Source organism: Corapipo altera, unplaced genomic scaffold (genome assembly GCF_003945725.1).
Source record: "Corapipo altera isolate COAL_440 unplaced genomic scaffold, ASM394572v1 1, whole genome shotgun sequence".
Classification (NCBI taxonomy): Eukaryota; Metazoa; Chordata; class Aves; order Passeriformes; family Pipridae; genus Corapipo; species Corapipo altera.
In genome coordinates, this window is record NW_020884873.1 from 13,780,687 (window position 1) to 13,800,046 (window position 19,360).

The 19,360-nt window shown below is 45.2% G+C and overlaps 1 protein-coding gene across 1 annotated transcript; it reads right to left on the bottom strand.

Annotated features, from left to right (window-relative positions):
- Positions 1–8,949: 8,949 nt before the first annotated feature.
- On the bottom strand, positions 8,950–18,866 carry RTCB (RNA 2',3'-cyclic phosphate and 5'-OH ligase). The gene is made up of 12 exons (XM_027657246.1): positions 18,727–18,866; positions 18,552–18,630; positions 18,022–18,089; positions 16,227–16,326; positions 15,563–15,719; positions 14,789–14,945; positions 13,530–13,689; positions 13,070–13,245; positions 12,425–12,613; positions 11,893–12,003; positions 11,086–11,205; positions 8,950–10,026 (listed from the first exon to the last, which is right to left on the bottom strand). The coding sequence occupies exons 1-12, from the start codon at positions 18,817–18,819 to the stop codon at positions 9,919–9,921; spliced, it is 1,518 nt and encodes a 505-aa protein (XP_027513047.1). The 5' UTR covers positions 18,820–18,866; the 3' UTR covers positions 8,950–9,918.
- Positions 18,867–19,360: the final 494 nt, after the last annotated feature.

Here is a 19,360-nt window from a genome sequence, read left to right on the forward strand (position 1 = left end):
TTCAAACTTTACTGGAATTTTACTGAGGTCACTGTCTTAAAGAGCACGTTTTGCATTTGCATCTTTGGTGAAAAAGTCACAGTTTAGGTAATTTCATGACCTAGGAATCACCACAAAACCTATAAAACTATTGCATATGTGGAGGGATGGGTAACAGAAGGTGTGTCTGGGCAGGAGATTGTTATGCAGAGTGAGGAATAGGTGAAGCGACACAGCCAATGTGGCATCATGCAGAGATTTGCAGGCATTTGCAGAGAGAAGCTGAACAGGGACAGCTGGAAAAAAGAGTTTAGGTTGATTCCCTCTAGGAAAGTCACTGGTGAGTTTTCTACACGGTTCTTAATTGCAAGGAGTAAAGTAAGAGTTTAGTAATCAAGCCTGGCATTGCAAGTGTGGGCACAGACATGTACGGGCAAATGCCACAGAGCACCTACTACAGCAGCCACCAAGGTTTGGAGACCAGGGGCTTGGAGCATGGGGCATGGCAGTGAGACATCTGGCATCAGAGTCTTGGTATAATGTGTGACTCAGGTGTGACAATGGCAGCAGCAGCAGCCTGTGTCCAGGAAACATCAGGATGATGTGTTTTATTTTATACCTGAAATAAGTTTTGCAGGTAAGAAAATTTTTATTCTGTAAATAATTCTGAAAGTGTTTTCAGTTTGAAAGAATATAATTGGAAATACTGTAAAAACATATGCCCACATATACCATGCCCACGAAACAGAGGCAGCTTTGGCTTTATTTTTTCCTGCAAGCATTCCCTTCTTTTCAGCTAGCCCTAACTTTTAATTCTGAGAACAAAGTCCACAAGCGTATGCTCAGGTATTGACAGTGACTTGGTTGCAACAATTAGGAACGTGACTTGGCAGATCTGAAGGCTTAAGGCATTCACACCATGAAAAGTGTGAATAGAAATTCATTGGACTTAAAATTTACTTGGAGAAGTTTAAGAAAAGGTAGTTTATAGGGCAGAGTAAAAAAAGTTCAAAAACTTCGGAGAGTCAGTGAGATTCCTGGAAGATCAGGTGCTAATTTTTAATAAGACTCCTTGGGATTGAGCTCTTTGGAGAATAGATTTTATAGAGAAATCTCCAGTACCTCTTTGCTTCAACCAGGTTACATATATAAAAATATTGCAGTACAGATGCTCCAAAGGCAAAGTTGTGTATAAGGCAGGCTATCAGACAGAACTAGGAGTATATTCTACCTGGCAAATTATGGATGTGAGACAACACTTACATGGTTAAATCATATCCCTCCTTTCTTAATTTTTTTTTTATCCTCGATTCAGTGGGACAAACTCATGCCCTTATGAAAGATCTGGCAGCTCCCTCCGTGTCCTGAACCCTATCCAAGTGATAATTATACCTGTTTGAAATCCATGAGCTGAGAAGTAGCCTCCAGCCACTCAACAAAGGCTCCTCCAGTGCTCTGAGGAAGCAATGCCGACACTTCCCTTCTCCTTGTCTGCCTCCTGCTGAAACACATTTGCAGAGTTTCCTGAAGCCTCTAAGGCTTTTCCAGAGATCTGGTGGAACCAGGCCTGTTATCTCATGGAGTATCATCACGTGCAAAGAAACACCCCCACAGGCATAGTTAATGCAGAGAAACCTTTATGGCTTTTTTTTTCTTCCCCCTCCAGTTGCAAATGTATAATTAATCCCAGTTCAAATTTACATGTTTGATCTATTTCTTTTAGGCTTCAAATGTCTTTGAAGGAGGGGAAAGACCCCATTATTTGATCTGAAGTGCCTAGGATAGGCTCAGTGTTTACGTGGGCAGACCCCCGTTCCCAGTGCTGGTCAGGTGTGGAGAGCTCCCAGCTTGTAGACCTGGTGGGGCCAGAGGGCAGTGGCTGAGGTGCTTCCCAATCCGGGCTGCAGGAGCCCCTTCACCTCAAGCAACCATTTCCCCAGGGCTCCCCTGAGGGGAGAGGACTCCCTACAGCCAGGTGGTGGAAACCTACTGCAGACAAGAGCCACAGCAGTAGCCAACCCTCCCAGGAACAGACGCTCCGAGCCCTCACTCCTGCAGCGTAACAGAAATGAAAGGTGTAGGGATGAAGAATGAACGTATCCACTTCAAACAGGGAAATTTCCATTTGAAGTGCCTTCTTGAGTGAAATCCTCCCCAGCAGCACTTTTCTCCCTTCACTAGTGTATATCAATTTCTTCTGACAACAGTTTCATGGCTTCGGGATAAATAAGCCCAACCATTGGTATTACATTTTACAACTGCAGATCATGGAGATTGAAATTCTTTGGCTGCGTCATCAAAGGTGGGGAGGGGGAGATGGGTCCACCAGGCGCTGTGAAGGGCAGGTTAACCACAAAACAAACTGAATCCAGCCTTTCATCCCTGGCAGTACCGTAGAGGCTGAGGAGGATGGTGGCTGCAGGCAGTGAGGGCAGAGCTGAGGGGACACTGACACAAGGGGCCCTGAGTGCTGCAGAGAGGCTTCTTCACCTCATAGGGCAGCTGTCTCAGGGCTGGGGAAGCCTCAGGGCTCTTCACTCCTTATGGCACAATACTAATGGTTTGGTTCCATGGCAAACATGAGTAGCTGAAGAAAAAAATAATTTCCGGTTGATTGATAAGGGTTTTGCTTTGGTTTTGTTTTGGGTTTTTTTGTTTGTTTTCCCACTGGAATCAAAGGCTTCCTCTTAAACGTTTTCCTCCCTGACACGCAGAATTTTGGTTTGATCTACAGATTTTTGAATTCCTTCAAGTAGGAGTGTGAAGTGTAAAGTAAAGTGAAATGAAACCCCACATGCTGACATGCATTGGTGAGCATTTCCTGACTGAAAGCATCAGTCAAACACTGCCCCTTACCCTGGTCCACTCTGAGAAGCAACCTGGTGCTTTCTCAGCTTCTGTCCCTTAGCATATGAATGCATATAGATGGCAAAAGCAAGGTGGCATGTTTAGCACTTCACATGAGCACAGAGGAATTTACGCACCTCACTGACACTGAACTCAAGGTGAGGGTCTGGCTCAAAGGCGTTGCTTTCTAGACAGAAAACTACGAAAAAATTATTCTAAGTTTTGCAGTGACTACTTGAAACTCTGAACAGCTTACAAGCTCTTCCTTCAGTTTAGGTTGTGACAGGAGTGACCCCATTCCTCCAGCAGTGCCAGAAGCCACAGAGGAAGGCAGCATGCAGGGCTATGTCACACTTGTAGGGTTGGCACTGAGCATGAGACAGCTGAGGCCATCCTTTTCAGAGAGGTACTGCTGTGATCAGCAGCCCTCACAGGAGCAGAAGGAAATGGTCCCTGAATCACAGATTGGTATTTAAATAGGAAAGACTGATAAAAAGGGAGATTAAAGGAAGTGATTTTTATTTGCATTTTGCAGATAGAGCACCAAGACATTGGAAGATGAAGTGATTTGGTACAGGCTGGACAAATCCATGGTGGATAAGGGCACTGGAAGCTGCTCTCTGCAGATGCACCTGAATGCCTCAGCCTTAAGCTGAACTTTTCTTTATAGGAACCAGCCTTTGATGGAGGATTCACTTTCTGCCAGAGAAGCAGGGGGGAAAGGAGACAGCAGTGGTGCTTTTGGCTGCTATTGATAATCATCAATGAATATTTGTCTCACAAACAAGGCTTCGTATTTCTCAACCAAGATAAAAAACTTCTGCCTCATCCACTGACGGTTAATAGAAGAGCTCGCGGGGTCTGGCAGGAAGAGCAGCCAGCAATCTCTGAGTCTCCTGAGCTAACCTAATGGTCAGTCAGGTCACCTTGCCCAGGTCACCCCACAGCCCTGAGACTGAAGTGGGGAACAGGTCCTGGCACATCATGTGCCTGTGAGCAGGGTTCTCCCTCCCTGCTTGTCCCTCTGAGGCTTGACCAGCTGCCTTATGGGCACAGCAGTCCCTCTGAAACCCCTTTCCTGGGGAAGGTTTCTGTGCCATGGATGTGCCCACTGGGGCTGCTGGGGGAGGAGAGCACACAGCGCTGCCTGCACAGCACTGCCTGCACAGCACTGCCTGCACACAAAGACACCCTCCTGCCAGCACAGCATCCTGGAATGGGCAAAGAGGTTTCCACAGAGGTTTCCACAGATGGTTTCCCCTCCTCCGCTGGGCTCAATCCCCCCACCACGGAGGGGCTCCAGCCTTGCAGACACTCACAGCTTATGTCAGGAAGAAGATGGATGAAGTCCTTTCTGGGCCTGACTCAAAATACTCAAAATGGAGGAGAAAATGCTTGTCATAGTCCTTTCTGTATCCACCTGACAAAAACACTCCTATGAGAGGTGAATGGAGAAAATCCCTTTATAAACAGCTACAGTATAAATACCTTCCAGGGAAAAAAATAATTTACGGTGATACTTTTTTCTTCCTCTTCCAAGAATTGGTTAGGGATTTGGCAGGGAAGCAGTGGACGCCACAAATGTAAAACCCAAAAATAATAAGTGTTAGTCAAAAATAAAACAACCACTTTGCATTTGTTCATTTGTTTGTTGCAAGATTAAAAGTGCAGACAGGTTACGATTCTTAAAAGTGAAGAGCTAGGTAACTAGGTGATTTATTGGCAAGGCTTTCCTCCAGCTGGGAACTCACCTTTTCCTTCTGCATAAAGGGTAATGAAAAGTTATGGAATTTTAACATTTTTTGGCAGTACAACCTGGCAGTAATCTCCTTGTACCCATGAAACACAGCATTGGTAGCCCAAGACTCAACTGCTGTAATCTAAAGGGCTCACGGTTGCTTTCCACATGGGGGTGCTGCTGCCCACAGGGCCCAGGGAGGTTTTGGTGGCTGGTCTATGTTCTTCTCTGTGTCCTGGGGGCAAAGACCAATGACTTGGGGCAGAAGCACGCTGGGGTGCTCATGCTGATGGAGAGCTAAGGCCAAACTGTACACAATCCCTTGTACACTGCAGGATAGGCAGAGTCAGAGATCCAGATCCTCCTCTGTTATTTCCAGCACTGTATTTAATCGCTTTTCATTTCCCTCCTTTCCCCCTTAAATTTTGCCATAAACCCCTAATGTCTTACCCTTGAGTGTGTCTATTCATAACCACCAGCAGGCTGCTGTTCTCCCTGGAGGGCTCTTCCCTAGGAAGGTGCTGGGGTTTGGTAATCTCCTACCACTTAATTGTCTCAGGTAATTAGGCTGCTGCTCCAACCCATCAGGGCCCTTATCTCACACACACCCACTGGCACATCTTTCCCTGCGGGACCTGCAACCCTCCCCCCACCGGGTGCCCCGGGGTAGACCCCTCCCCATCTGTTTCTTCTTTCCCACCTGACACATGGCAGGGGGACAGGTTCCCCAGATTTGTGTTTCACAGGGAAGAGCAGAAAGCCTGACGTACCCAACTTCCCACTCCATGCAGGCTCATGGCAGCTGAGAACAGAGGGGAAGAGCCTGGTCTCCCACCTCACCTCCCAGAAGTGAGACACAGCTTGCACAGGGGGGGAAAAAAAAGGGGTCAGTGCCTCAGTTTCCTCAGGCACTGAGGAAGGGGAGAAAGGAGGAAAATGTTTTGCCCCTTTCCAACCACTTGCTGGATAAAGTGGAGCGCTGGCAGTAGGTGGTGTGAGAGAGTGGGGGGAATAGCAATGCAGGCTTCTGCTAGCACCTCTTTTTAGGAATAGACTCCAAAACAAGGCTGACTCAAGCACCTCAGCATGTGAGGGCAGCCCAGCCCCTGCCTGTCTTTTAACTAAGCTAGTAAATGTTAGATTAAGTGCTGGCAGATGACTCCATTTCCCTTTCCCACTCGTAATCTTTGCAATTAAGACTAGTGATTATTTTGGTTTCTGAATTTATATCTACAACATGACCCGAAGCAGTGTCCCGGGGTTTGGGAACAAGGGGGTAGTGATACCGGGATGTGCTCAGCAGCAGCTCAGGCTGCAGATGCTTGGTCATTGCCCGAGGAGACTGAGTTGCACATCTGCCTGGGAAGACCAGGGGCATTTCTGTGCCCTCTGCTTTCCCCCCTCACACCCAGCTTGGCATGACCATCACCCTCCTGTTACATATTGCAATTAAAAAACAAAAACCCCACCAGAAACCACATAATTATTGGTGTTTTCTGAGTGCCAGGAGGTTACAATCTTCCCCTCCCTCCCACCGTGCAGGGGATAAAGCACCTGCGCCCAGTATCTCCCCAGGCTGGGAACCTGCAGAGCTCCTGCTTTTCTCCTGTACACCTCCCACTGCCACCTTTCCAGGCAGAAAAACAGAGGTGCTGGTGATCAAAAGCCCTCGGGGCAGGACAGGGCTCGAGAGCAAAGCAACTGCCAGGTACAGGCAAGGCCTGCTGCTTCACTGAAGCTTCCTTCTGCAAGCAGGGAGCGTGTTGGCACATGCTGCAGGAGGGATATTGCTTTGTCTGATCGCTTTGAAGACTGGGGGGCCGAGGGAGAAGAGAAGAGGCCAGTTAAGTGTGTTTATGTTTGAGAGGAACAAAGAGAGTGGAGAAGAGAGTAGGGGTGCCCGTGCCAGAGATATGTCAGAGATCACTTGTTCCTCCTGGGCCAGAACACCAGCTCGGGACCACCAGCGTAGGAGGAAGCGCTGTGTGCGGAGTTGTGTTTAAAGCAGGGAGAGGAAAGATAAGAGCAGAGGGAAAAGAAATCCCAAGAGACTTATGATAGTGGTAAGTGTGATACAGGTTGGGCACCAGGCTCCCTACCAGTGGGATGTGCAAATATACCACAGCAGGTAGCACAGCAGACACTTACCTAGCTGGGTCCTGGTTTCCCTTGGAGTTAGGGGGGTTAGGCATCTGGAGTGCCTAAAATGTAAGCAAGTCAAAGACCTGAAGAAGGCCCTCAGCCGCACCCCATCTCTGCCATGTTATGGCAAATGAAACACAGGTGCTGCCATTTGCAACACTGCTGGGAGGAACTGCCTTCCTGGGGGTCTCACACAGCCCAGAGGCGGATTGCAGCAGCCCCAGCACGGGTGTGCATTTAGAGAGCTTTCTGAAAGAGCTGCCCAACAGCAACAACCCCCTGAAGTGCTTTTCAGTTCACTCTTCAATGCTGTGCTGACCATGGTGGGAATGACACCTCAGGACACCTCAACAGTCAGTTCCTGGCAAGAGAAGTGCTTGCCCAGCACCAGGCCCTGCAGCCAGGTCTGTGAGCAGAGAGGACGGTGCCGCAGAAACCCCCACCAGAGATGATACCTTCGACTTCCCAGAGGCAGTAGTTCTGTTTTGGCAATTCCAAGCTGTAAGTTAAACCATCTTGTTGTCAAGCAGAGAGTAAGATGGATGCAGTGAGCTATTTGTTCTCACTAAAAACAAGCCTGCACCCCACAACTGTTTTGTTTTGGGGTTTTTTTTTTGCCAGCTGGAGGCAGACTTAATGTGGACACTCCGTGCAAGCCTCAAGGCCAACAAACCACCTGCTGCAGGACACAGACAACTGAATCAACTACACTTAGAGACGGAATAGGTCAGTGCCTGTGGTTAGACAGAGGCATGCAGCAGCTCCAGGGGTGTGATGTAGACCAGATCTCTGGTCTGTGGTATCCCGAGGAAAAAAGACCCTAACCATCATTCACCAAAGCCTTTTCAGTCTTTTGGGGAGGAAAACACATCATACATTAACAGATCTTTCCAAGTTCTCAGCAACCTTCCATGGAAGCAGAGATGCTTCAATGACCACATCGGTTCTTTGGTTCCCAGAATGCTCCTGCAGACCTGCACAGGAATTTCAGCACATGAATTTTAATACTGTGTGCTGCTAACACTTTTTATAATTTATTTTTTAAAATGCAGAATAAAAAAAAATTAGTGGGCAGCCCTATTTGAAGAAGACAGACAGACCTGAATTAGGAAAAAATCCAAGTTCAAACAAAGAACCAGGATTTTTCTTTACTTTTTTAGGTGGTTAGAAAACCACCACTCTACTCCATACAGCACAATGTATAATTACCAAAACTAGTGGTAGCTTTGCTGCAAGAAACCAAAATTAACAGCACTTCTTCCACTCTTGAATGCTAATGCATAAACACTGATGACCAGAGGACTTAAGGCATACATCCACATGACAGCACCTCCATAGTACTCATGATTTCTGCTTGTAAAAAACTTTGTCTCTTAATGGCAAGGGTAGGTGAAAGTTGAAAGGAGAACTATGTGTGTGAAATGCTTATTTTTAAAAGTCAATTTTAAAAAGTTTTTAAACTTCCTTTACATTCAATATCGGAGTGGCCGAAATATTTATAGACAAACTTCTGCATGGGACATACACTTCTGCAGAAGATTTGAGACGTAACAATTTGTCTTTCAGTCACTGGAGGCTATTTCACATTTCTAGGTGAAATTTCTGTTTTAAATACAGCAAGTGTGTCTCAGACCGCTGAAATGGCGATCTGGAACCATTCCACTGGAGAAATCAGGGGAAAAACAAGAAACTGTCTGTAAGGCCAGACCTACAAGAACTCACAGCAGTGACTATAAGTGCACGTGCTGCTTCTGAACCTACACAAACGCAGAAACCAGTAAGAACAAAGTGATTATGACAGTGAAATGCCATTAACGCTTCCTAAGATCCTAAACTTAAAGGGATGTTTCATCAAAAGGCACTCGAGCCCATCAATCACAATCTGCTCCCTTTACATGACTCCTTGGCAGGGCTCCACTCTTGCTTTGGGGTTTTATTTCCCTCCAGCCGCCCTCTTGTGCCGACACAGAGGTTTACAGGCAGCGCCATCCCCTGTCCAGCGAGGTGGCTCAGCAGGCCCGAGAAAGACAAGCTGTAGCTGTCACACTCCTGTCACAGCCAAGTTGAGAAAACAGAACCACAATGCCCTTCCTTGTACCCTGCAAGAAGTTCTGCCATCTGCACACTCCTTTGCAAGATCCATCATCTGAAGTTCCAAAATGCAACGGGTTTCAAGCTTGTCTATGTGCTTAAAAGCAGACAACTGACATTTTAGCCAGAGAATAAACATGACACAGATACACTGCCGTGTCCATCTTCCCATTTTATTTGTAATCCCCAACATGATCCAGTGGGGATGGTCAGCTTCCCCTCCAATCTTGTCTAATGAATGTAAAAGAAGCATCATAAGTCACATTGTATTGGGCCTGACCCTGCAATTGGGCTCCCTTAAATCAGAGCTGCAGGACACAGCGAGCAGCATTACCCAACTTTTATATGCCTAGAACTTTGCAAAATGTTGGATTAGCATATCTCTAAGTTGTTAAATTACAACTTTTACTGGGCAAACAAAACCTCCCAAAGCAACATACTCAGTCTTACTAGCTTTTCCAAAAGACTGTGGAACACCTACTTGTCCTGAGCCAAGTACATCAGGTGCTGAGTTAAATAGGAGAGGCTGGGGTAAGACTGTGCCTCAAGCCTAGCTAGTCCCTCTCAACCAGAGGGAAACCATTCCCAACTCCAGATTCCTTATCCAATGGCCACAAAACATGCAACAATATAGACTATGCATAAAGGTATCTGCAAACAGGGCAACTCTCCCTGCCCAGAAGTGCTATGCCCTGTCTATCAGGGTACTTCCATATGCAGAAAGAGCTCCAGGCACTCAGGTGTGGACATGGCAAGGTCTGGTTCATACACCATCTTCACTGGTCTTGCAGCACAGCAATTAGTGACAACTCAGGCAAGCCTGAAGTCCTGCCTGAGCCATCACCAGGCAAATAGGGGAAGGATTGCATATAAAACCAGGACTTACTTATTTCTTTGCCCTTTCCTCACAAGAAAAGAACGCCATATAACAAGGAGGAAAGGGGGCATTAATTATACCTAGGAGTGGCTAAAAATAGGTGTATCCTCAACTGTTGTGTTTCCAGAACAGGAATGTGATCTTTGAGCATCCTACAGAGTCCAAGAGGTGTGGGAAGATGATGGTTGTAGTCAGTTTTGTGTAAGGCCTGGAGACACTGGTGTGCTTCTGCTGCCCTCAGTTCCTAGCCTTTTATAACAGCAATAGGTCTCAGTTTAATGGCTTTCTTGCTGATGCCAGCTTCATGGCACGTGTTAACCACATCAGTCACGTTCTTGTAAGACTCTGGTGCCTGGAAGGGAAAGAGGGGGGAAAAAAAAAAAAAGACAAAACTATAAAGAACCCAAAGTCACAGGAAGATCAGACATAGGTTTTTGAAATCCCCTCTTCACAAAACCAATCATATGAATAGAGGATGTAGAAGTAGGTGAACATATAGAGAATCTGGCCACCTTAGATATTAAAGAAATCTGAGACTCTTAGCTTTCCAAATAAGGTCTCACCATCTATCAGATAAAATAGTAGCTCTTTTGGTTCAGCTTTTCAGATAATCCAGTCCCCCAGCATGTGAGAATGCCATCCCTCATTATCTAGCAGGAAGTAACTCTAACTTCTTCCTTACATCAAAATTTATCTTCACTGTCCCTTAGTGACAACAATTAAGGTTGAACTCTAGAGCTTCCCCCTCCTACATTCTGAGAAGGAAGCTGCTCCTAAACAGAGACTTTAACATGATCAACATGTTCATATAACACCAACACTCATAACAGCATAGCTCCAAATGATTAACACACTTCTATAAGTGAGGTTGTGAACAGAAAAGACATTCTATCATGTTAGTGCAGAGGAACTGGAACTGAAAATATTCTGTTTTCTAGCCCTTGGTAGTTCTCTTCTTCTTGAGCAAATACAGGAATTCATCTTAAAAGAGGTGGATCTCTCAAACTGCTAATAACCTACATGAAAGCTGCAGTGTAAAGTAAATTCAAAGCAGGGAGATCAGCATTTAAGAAGAGAATCCATAAAACATAACTACTTTTGTAGATGCTCATACAGACCTCAGAGTTGATAGCAATTATCCCTATCACCAGGCAGAAGAGGAAAAAACATAGACCTCTATGCCCCACCCCGAAACCTGCCAGTCAGGCATCCCCCTTTTTAGCATGAGTTTAGGACAGGGAAGACCTATTATTTTCAAAAAAATGTGACAGCTCTATCAGAAATTGCAAAAGCTGTATATTTAGAGTACTAGCAATCACTTAGCACTGCAAAAAATCAGGTCAGGGAGTGTCATTCAGCCAAAGAGCATGACCCTCCTTTTCCCTCTCAGATAATTAAGTATTAAACTCACTTCTTCCATGACCAGTTTGGGAGAAGCAACACGGATGGCAATGCCCATGTCAGCCAGCTTGTCCAATACATCCTGGAAGTCCAAGTTCCGTCGAGATTTGGCTCGAGACAGTGCACGACCCTAGAAAGCAGTTTTGTTAGTCATAGTTTTTGTAGCAGTTTGGAAAAAAGCCCTCTTTCTTACTAAAGAAAAACATTACTACATTATAAGTAAGGCTGAGAGCACAGATCACAGTAAGCCACAACACAGGAAATTAATTTAGACTTTAGGTAATGGGCTCTTGCAAAATTATACCTCTGGTATGACGGCTAGGAACGTTCCATGTGTATAACATACTGGTCTGCAAGTGCCTTTTTACCCAAACCAGATAGTGTTCAGGAGTCTGAGTTTTACTCCAGATACTTCTCTTCCTCACTCATTGTCTCACACTACGAGTAACAGGGGAGGAAATACCTTCTTTTAATGACTGAGTTTTTTATGGACAGCCTCAGCACAGTTAACCCCTCTTGTTAGCTCAGAGATATCAGAATTTGGCAAAAGGAGCTCATTCTCCACATCTTCATCCAAACATCTGCCTTGTATAAAGCAGTATCCCCTAGATTTTCTGCAGAAGTAGTCAAAACTACTCAGTAAGGGACAAAAAGGACTTCTAGTTTGTAGTCCTCCTGGGCAGAGATTACCATGGCAAGGCTACTCTCTAGTTGTATGACCAATGGATGAACCACACACTGGATGACCCTTGAATAACCTTGTTCTCTGGATGACAGTCCCATTCCAACCCCTTTCTGATACAACTTCTTGACTTACAGCTCCATGACAGGTAGTTCCAAAGGTCTCAGTCATGCCTTGCTCTGTGCCAGTAAGGACATAGCTACAGGTGCCCATAGTCCCGCCGATCAACACAGGCTGTCCTGTCAGCTGTGGATGCAAAGTATTCATGAGAAAAAGCTGAAAAAACCTCGTTGGAACAGAAGTCTGAGAGGAACCATATCTCCAGAAAAGGAGGTCAGGTTCACATTCCTTCAGGACACGCCTGCACTGAAAGACATAGACCAGCAGATCAAAAGACTTGTGTCCAACAGACAGACAAGAAAAAACCACTGAATCCTGCCCTAGGTATGAAGGACTTCTTTCCTTCTATGATCTTCCAGCCATTGTGGGTGTAGAGCAGAAGTGGGAGCTCAGTGTCCCAAAGATCTAACACACAGACAAGCAGAACACTGCCATCCCGCTTGGTTCCAGTGCTGTTACCTTAAAAAAGGAACTCACACACTTAGATATCTATTGTTTGATTAATCCAGAATTCTCTTCAATTTCCTTCTCCAAAAGCTAAACTTACTTGATAATCAACAGCAATAAGAGGATGGTGAGGAGGGAAGGCCCTGGTTGATCCTTTTCTGTGCACCAGCAGAGTCCGCTCCTTTCCATCCACTACATGTTGCTCCACTTTGGCAATGTTGTGAGACACATCATAGATCACATGCATATCAAGGTCATCGGGGGTTGTGTTAAAGACTTTCGCAAAGGCCTAAAAAGAGAGCAAATCAGGATATGAAATACAAGGAGATCATAATTCAGCCTCAATGGAACTGAACATAACAGTGCTGAGCGTGACAGAATCGGACAGTCTAGATTGTTCCTCTGCTCACTCACAGCTTAATGCTGAAATTCGGTCAGAAGTCAACTAGACAAATTCTTGCAACTCTGAAAAGTTGGCTTTAGCAGTGTAAAAACAATTTCATTGTATCCTCTTCTTGCAGTTCAAGGCATTTTCAAAAATATTGCTTAAATGTCTCCTGCAAGAACAATCTAGTGATGTTGAAAGATTTTAGATGGATTGTCACGACTGCAGTTTTGTGCAAGTCTCTCCAGAAAAAAAACAGTTTAAAAAGCATAAACTGAAAATCAAGTTAAATACTGCAGCTACTCTGTGTTCTGGGATAAAGCAGCTGTGTATTTGCATCAGAGACAACTCTGCTCGTACCTGTCTTGTTAGAAAGGTCATAGAAGAGCGGTTAACCCACGCATAGTTCCCAGCAGCTGCCATTCCCTTCAAGTAATCCTGTCCCTCAGCAGAGGCAATCCTGGCACATGCCAGCTGGCGATCATTCACTATGATTTTGTCCCGTTTCATTGCTTTTTCCATAGCCACGAGTGCATCTGGGAAATAAACACAGTAAATCTAAGTGACTTCTTTTGTTTCAGTCTGTGAGATTCACATGGGTATCTGTAATTTACATTCTAAAACTGATTTGTCTAATGGTTAAACCTACAGCTTCTTCTCAAAGGCAAAAGCAAACCTGTGGCAGAATGTTATCAATTGTTTGCAAATGGACAACACCTGTCCAGGCAATTCAGAATGTATTTGGCAATTACACTGTAAGAAATGCTCTTTGGTGTTGGAGTTTGCCTCACTCCAGGTACTTACACCAGTCAGATCATACCTGTGGCAACCTGGTGGCCCAGACCTCTGCTTCCACTGTGGATCATCACGCACACCTGCCCTTTGTGGTCAATGCCCATCTTCTTGGCAGCATATTCATTGTAGATGTCATCCACAACCTGGATCTCAGCGTAATGATTTCCAGCTCCCAGGGTCCCCAGCTGCCAAGCACAACACACTGATCAGGCAGTGCAGGCAAAGCAGCCTCTGGGAGCACAAGAGAAAGGTAGGGGAACAGGGGCAAAAGCACAAATTGCTACAGCAAGGTTTTGGGTTTAGAAAAGCTTTTTCAAGGGAAAAAACATCCCCATATAAACTGAAAGGAAGTAGAACACAGTAGCATAATCACTGCCCTCTTTGTTTAGATTTATGACTACCTTTGGTGTTGGAACAAGACTGTGATTAAGCAAAAGGACCAGGATCCACAGACTGTGCTGTCAACTTACTTAGGCCTAGTTGAAAAACAGGAAGAGTATAGAGTATTGAGAATTCATCTCCAGTTTGTATAGGCAAGGCAGACATATACAGTCTTATACTTGGTTATAACTCCACAAAGAAGATACGACATCCTGTTAATTATGTACTTGGAACCTTTCAGTAGATTAAAGCAAGCTATTCCATTTCCAAGCCCATATTTTTTCAGCTCTGTAACAGATGATCACTTATTTCCAAAGCAAATGTGAAAACTGAGGACATAACATTACTTTGAGGTTAAAATGTTATAATCTCTCAGCACTCCAATCAATAAAACTCAAGAAGTCACACACAAGAAGGCTTTACAAATGTATCATTACTAGAGCCATCTCAAATTGTTCCACACAGAGCAATGAAGTATTATATATAAAAACGAAATCCAACTCTTTAACAGTAATTCAGTTATGACCTAGTTCCATTTATTATATCTTTTCTTGACCTGCTATTCATTTGCTGAACAAATAAGGACAGAAGTTGCACATTAACTTGCCTGCCTCTTCAAAACAAAACTACATCTGGATGGGGAAATGCCACCCAACATAAATGTCATTACCACATGTTAACAGATGAAAAACTGATGGCCCAGGGGACCTTGGGCAGGCCCAGTATTATTTCCCTCTGTTACAGTTCTGTCAAGAATTATTCAGAACTGGCCTCACCATATCACCTTTCCCCTGCCCAGAAATGCTAGACAATTTCAAGAAAAGACATAAAATCAGAGAACTACTCTGATAAGTTCATTTGAACCCTGGGAGCATTCACAGCCCTCCTGAAACATAACATTACCTGAGGCAGACCCCTCTTCTTTGCTCTTGAGGAGACTTTGTTGGGATCAGCCTGCAGCATTCTTCCATATTCCTCACAGTGCTCCTTGTCCTCTGCCCAGGCATAGCCCTCCCGGAGAGACCAGTCCACACCCATCTCTAGTGCCTCTTCCAAATCCCTGCAATTATTAAACACCTACATAAGATGGTTATCCGTGGATATACTCAAAACTCCACTGGATGCAGCCCTGAGCAACTTGACATAACTTTGTTGTTAGACCCACCTTCAGAGTTAGCCCTCCTTCATGCAAGGCGTCAGACAAGACAACCTCAAGAGATCCCATCCAACCTAAATTATTCTGTGATGTTATGATCAGCCCCTAGCTCTCCTAACAACCAGTCCAACTTCTTAGTACTTCATGAAAATCAAGTTCTATAAATATATTAACTTTTGATAGGTCATTACTTTTTCCTCTTTGTTGTGTGGGGAATATCCTATTTTCTCTCTCATCCCTTTCAAAAAAACCCCCTTTATGCTCATGGAAGTTTTCTGTCAGAAGAAATGAGAACCTTTCAAGAACTTCTAGTTATTTCAGGGGTTTAAATGGGGGAAGAAAGAGCTGACTTTGTGCATTGATGATAATGTTGGTCCTGGTAAAGCCATACGTAGAAAGAATGGAAAGATTTTTAGAATTACTCTTTCTTTTTTAAAAGTCTCCCACTGATGAATCTTTCATCAAAACAAAGAGACAAAAATGTCCCCTCTGGTGATGTGTGCACAAAGTCATTCTCTTACTTGGCATTCATGGGGATGACACCTTTGGAGCCGACACCAACAGGAATGTGGTCAAACATAGCCTGGGCAAGCTGCTCTTTCACAGGCTGCACATCACTTTCATCCAAATTTGTACGCAGCAAGCGGACACCACAGTTGATGTCAAATCCTACACCACCTAGAAGTGCAGAAAAAGCCATGACAGGGAGCATGTACTGAATACTGTGATCTCACACCTTCTTTCTGAAACAATACTGGGAAAATAAAGGCAGAACTGCATTAGGCTTCATTTTAACAGATTGACATAAAGCCTCAGATTTCAAGACATAGCTGTACAAGTATCTATACAGCTCTCTCTTTATGAAGTTACTCCAACAAGTAGACAAAAAGTAGACACAAATATAAAATATACTGCTCAGACAAAGTAGAAAGGGATATCACGAGTCCAAGCCTCAAATGCAAGGGCAATTCTCCCTGTACTGTTTAGATGTTCTCAGTGCAACCACCCACTCCATAAAGAATAAAGATTCTGAGTGCAAGAATTAAGCACCTCTTAAGCCCCTATAATTCTCATATTTTAGCTTCAGTTCTGTACATGAAGTACTGCAAAGTCCTGCCATTTTGAAAAAGTATTTTTATGCCATCCCCAACATTTCTCAGAGCAGGTTAAGTCAGTCATCCTCACCTGGGGAAACCACTGCTTCTGGATCACTCATATCAAAGGCAGCCATGTTGCCAATGGCAAACCCATAGCCAGAATGGACATCTGGAAGGCCTATTGATCTCTGAAAGGGAATAAAAGCAATTTTAAAGTTTTATGAAACTCAGTGCTGCAGAGTTACCTTGGTTATGCTTTGCCTTGTGGCAGGAGTTATCACATTTGAAAACAAATATACCAAAAAAGAGAATGGATCTTCAGATGTAGACAGAGTGAACACAACAACTCAGGTGAGTATCTGAACTCCTGCACTTACAGGGCAAACACTCAAAGAAAGCAGAGAGCAGATCTCACTCTGAAGCAAACACCCTGTGGCTAGTCAGCTGAGAAGCCCTCTTGACTCTATTGGCCAGATCTCAAAAAAATTTGGGAAGAGCTTAAGCACCTAAATGTAGGAACTGTGATCTCAAACTGAATTCTAATTTGGCCTTTTCCTGTACTCAAGAGTCCTTGCATTCAAAACTCAGGCAGGCAATAGCTTTTGAGCAGCATAAAGCAGAGACGTAAGAGTGAAGATAAGTTATTTTTACCAAATTTCATCTAGAGACATCTGCAATATTTAAATACTGTAAACATAACAAGGGAAGAGTTCAGTGCTATGAAATAAATAAAAATCAGCATTTTCTCTCCTTATCTGTGTCATCAACCCTGACCAAAGACTGCACCCTGTAGGGAGGAAAAAATCACCTTTTGAGTGAGATCCTGATGGGATTTGACAAGACAGGAGCTGTGGCATTTTAAATTTAGATTAGGACATCACAAACAGCACTCTGCAGTCTATTTAAGCAAACAAAAAAGCCTCAGACACCCAGAAAGCTGTTAGAAATTGTAACTTTTCGATGTGTGTTAAACTGGTACCATACGTTAAAAAGAACAGTACTTTTCAATGGGATTTTGTGCTTCTTCTGCCTCCCCTTGTCATCACGAATAAATCTCTTGGCTTGGAAATAAAAAGTGAAGATTTGAATACACAGATGATTGTAGCATCTCTCCTACAAACTACCAGACGGAGTTCCTATTTAACAGGTTATTACTATTCTACCTTACTCCTTTTTGGCTGACCACTAAGGCATTTTAACAGCATGATGGTCTGCCCTTTACTGAAGCCATGAATTCAAAACGTCTGCCAAGTGACCAAGGAAGACTGTTAAAACAATTAAAACAATTCTGTTATTTGTTACTTATTAATATTTGCAATACTGAATGTGAAAGAGATCATTTCCACATCATACTTAACACTTCTTGAAAAGAGTCACAGCCTAGTTTTTTCCTCCTGCATTATCAGATCTGACACTTTGCTTCCAAAAAGGCATAGGGCAAGGGAAAGGAGTGTTGAGTGCATGGGAGGACTCACTACCAACATTAGGTCAGCAGCAATAATACAGACAACAGTATCACCTCCTGCTCTCTCCTCACTCCTCCATGCATTCCAGGTCAGCAGAGGCAATTGAAAACCAACAAGCAGTCAATATGGACACTGACAGAAATGTGGCTCAAGCAAAAGGAAATAGCATAAACCAATGCTAAAAAAGCTTCATGTCAAAAGACAAGTAATGAAGTAAGTGGATGCTTCCCTTTCTGATAACTTAGTCTTGCAGACTGCCCTTGCAAGCAGTTTACTCAGAGACAGGTTCTTAACACACAAACTGCCTTGAAAAGAACTTTCGTCCATATATCTTCTGAAAACAGTTCCCATTTGGAAAGCAATAATTTCAGGCAAACTGGAAGAGAAAAAGAGCAAATTTTCAGAGCAGTTACTCACGTGAACAATACCAGGTAATGCAGCCACATTCCCAATCTGTTTCATAGCAGGCAAGAAGCCACCTGCACCTGAAAAAGAGGAAAAAAAAAAAAAGTTAAACAATTTGATAACTTACCATAATAATCACAGTGAAGTGCTTTCTAAACAGGTTGTTCAAAACACTGGCAATTTAGAAGTCAGCCACCAAGGTTTCTTATCTAGTGTAGAGCGCCCAGTGACACGCACAACCTGCAGTTTCATTAAACGAGGTACTTATTACACCAAAGCCCAACCCGTGCTGTGTGTGTACCGATGGAGTGCAGTCTGCACTAACAACAGCAGTGTCACCACCAGCCCAGCTGGCAGATCTGGACCCATCCCTGCACTTCAGCCCCACACAGCACAGCCCCGGGCTGCAGTGCCATGGTCTAGCGGACATGGTGGCGTTCGGTCATAGGCTGGCCTGGATGATCCCGGAGGTGTTTTCCAACCTAATTGATTCTGTCGACTCTCTGACACCCTCCCGGATCAGGGGGCCCTGCCGGACCCACCTCCTCCGCGGCAGGCGTTGCGCAGCTCCTCGAACATCAGCTTCTCCAGCGGGTCGTTCACGTAGAAAACACCCTCCACCTGCGGGGAGAGCCGTCAGCCGCCGGGCTGCCGCTGCCCCTGCCCCGCTCCCCTTCCCCGACCCCTGCCCCGGGCACCCAGCCCCCTCCCACGCACACGCATGTTGGGCACGAAGCCCTTCTTGATCCGCCAGCAGTTCTTGTCGATCTTGTCCAGGTACTGCAGCTCATCGTTGTAGCTGCGGCTCATGGCGGCGGCTCCCGATGGCGGCACCGGCGCGGCGGCAGGAACTGACGCGGCCCCTCCGCCTCAGCCGCGACGAACAGGAGCCGCCGAGGCTCAAACCTCCTCCCTCAGCCCTGCCTCCCTCCCTCCCTCCCTCAGCCCTCCTCTTCTCTTCCTTCCTCCCTCCCTCAGCCCTCCTCTTCTCTTCCTTCCTCCCTCCCTCAGCCCTGCTAAGGGCTGGCCCGGCCCCCAGTTAAGCTCCGTGGCCGCGCCCTTTCGCAGGGAGCTGGAGCAGCCCGGGCAAAACACCCAGTTTCCGCGGGCCAGGGTGTGAGAGGGAGCGCAGGGGTCGGTTTTGTACCTGACCGCCTCCTCCCTCACACTAAATACGGCTTTTGGGCTGGTTTGCGGGGGAAAAAAACCAAACAAACAAAAAACCCAAGTGTTTTTTCACGTAGCTGTTCCCCCGAGGCAGAGCAGTTTTGGCCCGTGGGGTATTTAGGTACCGCTCTGCTGCAGGTGGGATGAGTTTGCTCAGCACCAGTCAGGCAAAAGCTGCCCGCAC